Source organism: Harmonia axyridis, chromosome X (assembly GCF_914767665.1).
Source record: "Harmonia axyridis chromosome X, icHarAxyr1.1, whole genome shotgun sequence".
Taxonomy (NCBI): domain Eukaryota; kingdom Metazoa; phylum Arthropoda; class Insecta; order Coleoptera; family Coccinellidae; genus Harmonia; species Harmonia axyridis.
The window spans coordinates 27,742,554-27,752,316 of NC_059508.1; the positions used below are offsets into that span (position 1 = coordinate 27,742,554).

At 31.5% G+C, this 9,763-nt stretch overlaps 1 protein-coding gene across 1 annotated transcript; it reads left to right on the forward strand.

Annotated features, from left to right (window-relative positions):
* On the forward strand, positions 1–462 carry LOC123685623 (histone H2B-like). Its single transcript, XM_045625365.1, has one exon. It carries the CDS (start codon positions 43–45, stop codon positions 412–414), a length of 372 nt encoding a protein of 123 aa, XP_045481321.1. The 5' UTR covers positions 1–42; the 3' UTR covers positions 415–462.
* The last annotated feature ends 9,301 nt before the right edge of the window (positions 463–9,763 follow it).

Below are 9,763 nucleotides of genomic sequence, written 5' to 3' on the forward strand. Positions count from 1 at the left end.
AATTTTTTAGTTTTCACTTATCGTCAGATTGATCGATTGAAGATGCCTCCTAAAACTAGCGGAAAAGCTGCCAAGAAAGCTGGCAAGGCCCAAAAAAACATTTCTAAAAGCGACAAGAAGAAGAAACGCAAGAGGAAGGAAAGTTACGCTATCTACATTTATAAAGTATTGAAACAAGTCCATCCGGATACGGGTATTTCAAGCAAGGCTATGAGCATCATGAACAGTTTCGTTAATGATATTTTCGAACGCATCGCCGCCGAGGCGAGTAGACTTGCTCACTACAACAAACGTTCGACAATAACCAGCAGGGAAATTCAAACAGCAGTGCGCCTTCTCTTGCCCGGTGAGTTGGCAAAACACGCCGTCAGCGAAGGAACTAAAGCAGTAACAAAATACACCAGTTCCAAATAAAGCAGGAATTGTTGTTGCATATCAAACGGTTCTTTTCAGAACCACAAATTTTTAAAACTTATAATTATAGTCTGATCTCTAATTTCACCGTTAACGACATGTAGATTTATCAATTTGAAATAATCCATACTAATATAATTCGAATATGTTCGTCAACTTCCTATACCATGTCTGATAATTTTGCACACCAATATCATATATATATATATATATATATATATATATATGTATATATATTCGGTTCAATGTTATTTACCTGCTTTTCAATTGTTACTATATATATATATATATATAAATATATATTTATACCGTTGCAGGGTAAGGCTTAGAGGTTGCCGGTTCCTCTCAGAACAAGGCAACACTCAATTGCTTCTGAGGAAACTTCTCACAATTCTCGTGGTCCACAAGATCATCTCCTTTTGCGCCTTCTCTATTAGATCTTCGTGAAGTCCAAGTTTGGCTGTGTTCCCAGTTAGATGCATCTCAACCAGCCCATTCGTGGTGTGAGTAGATATATATATATATATATATATATATATATATATATATATATATATATATATATATATATATATATGTATGGTGTAGGAATACGAGATCCGTATACAGCCAAGTTATCAACGCTACGAGATCATGAGATCCGATGGCCGGATCTCGTAACGTATTTCGTTCATTTTCGGTATCCTGAGGTAGTATATATCATTCTGGCGAAGTTTGAGATGGAGCTCATAGCGGTCACTAATTACATGCAAATTGTACAAATGAAGTTCGGGAAAATTGGCGCTGGCATCGAAAATGTATATCGTCCTAGAGGTGTCGTGCGTACTTTGGGAGATCCTTGAATTGCAACACTGTGTGGATCTCGGAAAGTCGAAACTCTTTATCAATTTGATGAATTAAATACATACCTATTATTCATGTCATGACTCGTGGTGATTTATCTAAGTGGAATGACGAGAAGGGTTTGGGAATGCATTTATTTCGCTTTCTGATACTCGAATTCCTGACAACGCTTGAAAGTCTAGCTAGGGCAGTTTGAACTGTTATTTCGATAAGTGTATAGGATGGTCTTTGTTGGAAATTTTCAACTTTTTAATGTAGGTGTTCGAATATACATAAGTAAAATTGAACGAAATGAATAAGAGCGAGTTTTATCTAATGAATAAATGATATTCATCGAAGTATTTCATATTTATGAGGAAAAATTTATCTCTTCTTCAATACTATAAATGAAATCATTCGAGACGTACGTTTCCTTTCCTAATTTAATGTACTCGAGACAGAAAAATATTGAGTACTCGTACCTTTGCATAATGTTGTTCTAGGCTTTGATCATAAAATATTTATTGATAGAGCTCAAATTCAAGAGCCAATATGTTGAATTGATTTTATAAACCATAAATCAATTCATGGAAATTTTTGGAGTATCTTCTTGAAAATCGGTCAATAGATATTTCTTTGGAATTTTGTTATTGTCAATTTATAATTCTAAGAACGGATATCATTATGTCGGATCGCAGATCAATTAGTTTTAGGCTGAAAGTGACGTCGCTGAATAATTAAAAAAAAAATTGTTGGAGGAAAAGTTTCGTTACATTTTCCCAAGAAAAATTTTCTATGAAAATTGATAAGTTACACCAGCCTACTGAATCGGATTTTGTATCCAACAATAAACAGAAGTACCTACTGAAGATTAATGTAGGGTGGAATGCAAAATATCATATCTGGGACACGTACCAAATGATTTCGAATTATACTAGGCGGATTGTAGGTATCATTGACAAGCTTCAATATTTTCTACAATTTCTCGTATATACCGAATATTCGTCTATGGCTTTTTTTGGAAAAACTTAGGTATTGTTGAATGTAATTTCCTTTGCTCTGTTGTATTTGTCAATCAGTAATATGTAAGGGAATAAGATTTCTTCTTATAGGGTATTCCCCGAAAACTCTCGTTTTCTTTTGAAAAATGAATTTTTTGCTAGAAGACTAATGATAATATAACTTAATTCATTGCAAACATAGGTGCTAACTCTTTTTACTAAATGAAAACATTTATAACAAGTAACTATGAATTTGAGGTCAATACTCCTATCTAAAACATCATTTTTAATTAGAACATCTTATTCGAATTGCTTGAATTCCAATTTCAGAAAGAATCAAATCTTAAAATTTTTGTTGATTATTCTCTCGAAAATGGATACGTTCAGAGCCTTCGACGATGAGTACCGTTTTTCAAATTGTGATATAAAAGAGGCGAAGCTATTTTTTTACCATAATACAAGAGCGCTCACATAATTTTGCGATTTAATAACTGTTGGTTATTTAAAAGGTAGCACCTGCTTGTTATTTTTTCAGTGGGAACAAACATGAGGAAGGTATCCAATTATTTATAACAAATTATTTATTAAATGAACAATTTGAGTTTGAATGCGAATATTATTCTTTAACATGAAATAGCAGGATAAACTATGAAAATTGGTTAGTACATATGAATAATAAGTCGAATAAAATTATTGTATATCAAAAAAGACTACACCTACAACTCAATTTCGAAAATTTTAAATTAAAACCGATTTTTGCACCAAACGTCTCAAATTGAATCTGCTGATTGAAGAGATTTATATTGGAATCTACTAAGAATGATGTAATAAGAAATATGCTTTTGCTTGTGTGTTTCTCACACCATTCCACTCTAAATCCCGTAGCTCTAAGCTGACATTAAATTCCACCTCAGATTCCACTAGTTAATATGCGAGTTTAACAAAAAGGTTTTTTATGATTCCAGGTTATTTGCCATCACATTTGTGTTTTCTAGAATAGAACCTTTACAAAAAAGATTTTACACGAGAAATAAACCACAAAATTTCATTCAATATCAAGGAAATTTGATGTGGAAAGTTGACATAATATATAATAGGAATTCCTTCGGAATTCGAAAAATTCTTAAACGATTTTTTTCAGTAGTTTTTATGGTTCAAAGAATACTCTTAACAGATCATAGAAATTAATTAACGTGTCAGAGACATAAAGCAAAGTTGGTGTTTCATAAATGGGACACTCTAAATATGTAGAGTTCCATTTAAAAAACAAGAAACTGCGTTGAAAAGTTTTTCAACCTCAGAATTGTCGAAAAGTGTACCGTTATCGATTTTTCAAAAATGTCATCTGTTTCAAAGATTGAGTAATTTGTCTTTATTATTTGATGGGACGCCTCATATATAAATATTTCTCGATGATTAAAAAGTAAAATAACTTATTTCCGCTTTATATAATATAAAGCGGAATTTCCGACAAGTAAAGACTGAAACAATCAAACACTAAATATTTCTCATTTATCTGCACATTTAATTCATTTTGTGTTCATCGTAGAATTGTAATCCAGTCATTAAAGTGTCCAATTTTCAAAATACCAACACTCCTCTATATCTCTGAATCGATATTTGATTTCTAATTAAGTGGGAACACCCTATATATAACTCAATTACAATAATACGAAGAATACAAAATGAATTGATCTCGAAATTGATGAAAAATATGTATATATGAGGTGTGCCATCAAAACGGTGTCCTATGTTTGAAACGGATAACAGAAATTTTTTTTTGATTGGATAGATTTAAATATGTTTCATTTCTTTCGGGATCTAACTGATGAATTAGATCTCGAAATAAGTGAAACATTTTTACACAAAATGTTGTGTCCATTGTATAATTTCAATCGAATATTATGTAGGGTGTCCCATTTAAATGAGACCAATTCCCGTCTATATTTCTAAAACGATTATAAATTCCTATGCTGTGTTATTCTTAAAATATTGACCATTAAAATTACTGGAATAACGGGAAATAAATTGAATCTCAAGATAAATGAAAAATATTTATATACGAGGTGTCCCAGCGAAACAACGAAGTCAAAAATACAAAATCTTTGAAACAGATAACATTTTTTAAAAAGCGATAACGGGATGCTTTTCGACAAATCTGCGGACAAAAACCTGCGTCGAAAAATATATGGTGTACCATTTGAGAAACATCAATTTTACTCTTTATTTTTTTAACGGTAGGTAATGATTTCTATGATGTGTTATCAGTATCATATGAAACATAAAAATTACTGAAGACAATATTTTAGAATGTATTGAATATCTTGAATATAAGATATATATATTGAAATATTTGAAACAGTAATTTTTCATGAATGTCTTGTAACTTGAGAACTGAGCAAGATATCTATGATCAGCTTTCTGATCTTGGTTTATTTCGAAAGAAGAGCTCAGGAGTCCTTGAAGATTTTTTCATCTTGTCTTATGAGTCTCGAGATATTGAATTTAGCTCATCCTGTACATACAGAGTGTCCGGAAACTATTACGCCGAATTGAAAAAGAACAAACTTCTTTGAACAATTTCGGAAAATGTGGAATTAACGAATAAAAATTACATTCAATTTTTTATAATCTCTGCAACGAATGATTTTTGGGAAAAAAATGAAGTCTTATTGATTTTTCAAGAGAAATGTTCTGTTTTGGCATCAAAGTTTCGGGACACTTTGTATATTAAAACCATCGTTGGTTTGGGTGATTAAATTTGTTCCACTCGAAATGAAAAATTTTCCTTGTGTTCACGACTAATTGATAAAAATATTTTTTCACATTATCTTAGAAATATGTTAGTTTCACATATACCAGAAAGGGTTAGTAACAATAAGTTTGAATTACGTCTTGAACATTTATTAGAATTCGAAGGTTATGTATTAGTAATAGAATATCAAACCATAATAATCATCCTGTGGCTTGAAAGTTATTGCTTTTCAATATTTTCGTATTTGCCGGAGAATATCCTGCATCTTCGGAACAAAAAATAAACAAAACGTTTGATGGTTCGTTCGGAAGTAATATTAATTGTATTGGTTCCTAAGAGCTATTCTGTTATTTCAAGCGATACTGAAAAATTGATGAACGCTCTGTATATGACCGTTTTAGAAAAAGAAACAAACGTTAGAGTTATGCATAATATCGACGTTCCTTCATTCTACCACGACGGCCCGTCATCTGGTGTCATCTGGAAGAGGAGACCGATATGCAGGGGGCACTTCAAGCGTTGACAGGTATAATTTGCCCAGACGAAGATAATTTTTAACGCATTCATATCAGTTTTCTAAACCAACACTGTATCGATATAAGTCTGTAAAATTTTTGTGTTCAACGCTGTCTTGACACATAATTTGAACTAAAGAGAAAATAGCGATGTTTAATCGAATTGCCGTAAATGTACTTTATGTTTTACGACCTCCTCATTTTTGAGCTATTGGACCACATAATTTGATTCATTCGCGTTACGTAGTAGAATTCACTACACAACTCAAACTTCATTAAATTACATATTTTTCGGAAAAGAATTCACTCTAAAGAACTTAAACTCTACCAATAGCCGTAACTGTTTTTTTATAAAGGGTGTTTCATTGGGCAACAGAAATATTTCACAGGTGCATAGGTGACAAACAACCAATGTAGAAATGAATTACAAAGTAATCTTGAAATAATTAAGAATTCAATATTTTTCATGATTTATTGTTAGAAGTCATTTCAAACCACTTTCAGGTATCGAAGTTTAAAAACTTCACTTTTACGTTGAAAATTTGTGCAGTAAAACTGTCTGCGCTAAAATTTGAAGTACACCTCCCAGTTCAGTTTTTAGTTCAGATTTTCAAAATTCCGATCTACAGGGTGTTGTTACGAGGATTCAAACGATTCATAATTTTTTGTTAACCCAGACATGGATTTTCGAGGCGGTTATTGCATGATACGTTTGGGCTCTCAATCAGGAATATATTTGCCAAATATGAAGAAAATATACCGGGTGGTTCGTTCGATATGGCTTCAGAAAGAAACGGGTGAAATTCATAAAACACCCTGTATCTCGACTATGAAGACAGTAAGACCCAATAAATGGGGTATCCCCAGAACCGCCTTGGTGCCACCTATGCACCCGGAAGTATTTCCGTTTTCGAATGAAACACCCTGTATAATGTGGAAGTCTTTCTGAATAACTCATTTGGACCAAACACATTGAATACCAGCTGAATATTTTTCTAAAAAGGCGTTGTTTGCAAACCAACTTGTTTGACGTCAAGTAGTCATCAATGTAATAAACATATTCTTATGATTTCGAGGGAAATGATATCAACAACAGTACAATGTTGTGCTATATTTTGTTCATTATAGGCAGTCGTAGATTAATCGTCGTACTATATAAATGTTTGATAATGCATCATTATTGATATATTCGTGTGCTTACATAACTCGTGCTACGCACTCGTTTTCAACATACACACTCATATAATAATAATAATTTTATCCCACTTGTATAGAAAATAACTATCATCCACGACTGCTTGAGTTTGAAGCTCTAATGCCAATAATTGTGGTTCATTTGCGTTGCGTAAGAATACTAATCAGGCAATTCATCACGAAATGAACGAATTCAGAAACAGACTCATGAATAACCAGCACTGCTTCTTATATACAGAGTGTAATTGAATGTCAATATCCATGGAGGTGATTTTGGTGCCCATTTTAAGAAAAAAACTTCATATGAACATATGTCCTAACCTTTTCAGGGTGGTAAAGTTTTCGAAAATAATTAATTCATTTTTAATATCTCCAATAACACTTCCGATATTTCAATGAAAGTTGTCATTCATGTACTATGAATCAAGAGGCATTCTTTAATCTATCACCTTTTTTTTTTATTTCCACCAGTGGGTAAATAGGCCGGAAATAGGCAGGTCAAATGACTTGCCTATTTCGGTAGACATTGATAGTATACCACATATTTTTCCTCAAATAAAAATTATTCTCGAAATTCCCAATCATTTTTCACCAAAGTTGATAATCTAACTTTTTTCAATTCGATGCACGGTTTTCGTTAAAAAACTAAAAACTGTTTCTCTGCATGATCATAACAATATCGTTGATTTGACAATATCATCATACAGAGACATAAGTAGATTTTATTATTTCAGACGAAACCCGTGCGTCATCCAAAAAAAAATCAAAATATCAAATTTAAAATATCCGAAGTGGTATTGTACATATTAAAAATAAATGATTTATTTTTGAAAAATTCATCAAATACCAAGGCAATTTATTTTAATCAATATATTGTGGTAAGTGATAATTTAACGGCATTTTATTTTTTCGAAAAAACGCATTGCTGAATAATATTTCAACAAAAAACATGAGTGCTGGTGGCAAAAAAAATCTGAGTTCAAGACAAGGATCTTTCACGAATGCTTCTCGTTAGAAACACATTATTTTGGTTTGTGTTTTTTATAATTTTTCACAGGAAAAATGAGATTCCGAAATAGTAATCGACAGGACTATTTCATGAAACCATAAATTCTTTTTATCAAAGGTATTTTGATTTTGATGACAAGAGCTGTCGAGTTTTACAACGGGTAAACTCGAAAAAACTGATGAAAGATGATATCATACAGTTTTCCATCAAGGTAATTATTTGTAATTCAAAATCGAGCGTTTCAGATTGGTGGAAATCAAGAAGGGGAAAAGTGTAATTTCACAATATTCAATCAAAACAATGTACAGCAATGTACAGTCTTAGATAAAACGATGTAAGTACTATATATGTATCTGTGTGAATATTAAAATATTCGTGTGTACTTACACAATAAAGTATATAGATATTAACGATGCATTGATCCCATGTTTATATATATAGGAAAATACAATTATTTGTTCGAAGTGTTTTATCTTTTAATAAGTAACTCATGTTATTTCGATGAAATGTGTTACCTGATGCGCAAGTGGTGCACATCTTTCTTGAGATTTGATACCTGCATTCTATTTTCTATATCGATGAAAGCAATATCACCTGCTTATACATATATAAAACTTTGGAGTTAAATTTTTATAATCTCTAATCATCTATAATATTTAGTCGAAGTTGTAGGCAGAGATCCAAATATAAGCAGAAACGAGTCATATTAAAATGATGTATTATATTATAGTATGATTCAAATGAATCGAAATATTTGCTCATATAACCTCCACTTTCAGGACATTAGCACACAATATCAATATATATTATAGTTCGAAAACAATATCAATTTTAATATGAAGACAATAGGACATAAAACGTTCAACTTGGTGTTCATTGTCTTGGAACTTTATATTTTATAACAACAATGTCCTAGAAGTAGAGGTATATTTTGATTGGTTCTTCATGATACAGTTGGGGTAGAAAATATATCAAAACCAATTGAACCTGCTTTTGACAGCGAAACAATTTCCCTCGTCAATTTTTATACATGTTAAGAAAATAATACTGATAAATCCTTAATTTTATCAGAAAAAAAATTTACCTATATAATGTATGAGAATCAGACATAAAAAACATAAAGTGTTTCTCATTCTCGTTAATTTTTCTTGTATTTCATTTCTTTCTCGGACTCTATATTCCATTTTTTTTTGTGCATTGCCTGAATAGTCAATAGCATATAACACGTATTTCCACAAAACGTTTTCAATTATCACATAAATAAGAAAACAAACAGAAATTATTGTTATTGTTTTACAGGATCAATAAAGTATGTTATGTTATGTTATTAAAATGAAATTTATCTTCTGAGGAATATTTCTGAATTATCGAAAAAATATGTTGATTAAAAACTCCTCTCTGAATATAATATTTTTGAGAGAATATGCATGAGTATTACTCAAGTAGAAATATAAGGACAATTTGAATTGTATCCTGGGTTGAGTGAATCCCATGCGGATAATTGGAATACTTGGTAACATTGACCAGCCGACCAAGATGCGAATCGCTAGTTAGAATAACGTGTTAAAATGAGAGAAAGCTTGGGATGCACAAATTTTTTGTTTTCTTTGTTTCATTTCGTTAAATCTGAGTGAATTCTGAATTTCTTGATCGGTCAATTTGAGTAATCGAGTGATTTCTAACATAAGGGGGTTGTGTCAAGTAACCGTGCAAGTAACGGTGACTGTGTTAGCTTTTCATTATTATTGTGCCCTTTCAAAAACCATTCACGAAAAACTCATTTGGTTAACCGGTAACGAAATTCAAAACAAACTTTTCTGTTGATACTGCCTGCTACATTTCAATCAAAAAGCCCTTTCGTTTCGACTGGATACGATAACTTGAAATTCCTTGTTTTACGAGTAAACATGAAATTTCCAAAAAACATATTCATCCGGCTATAAAATCTGAATTGTTCGTGAAACAAAATATTGTAAATACCTACTATGTACAGTGCTCAAGCAAATTCATAACAGTGTTAATAATGAGGTTAGGGAAAATCGTAAAATGATAA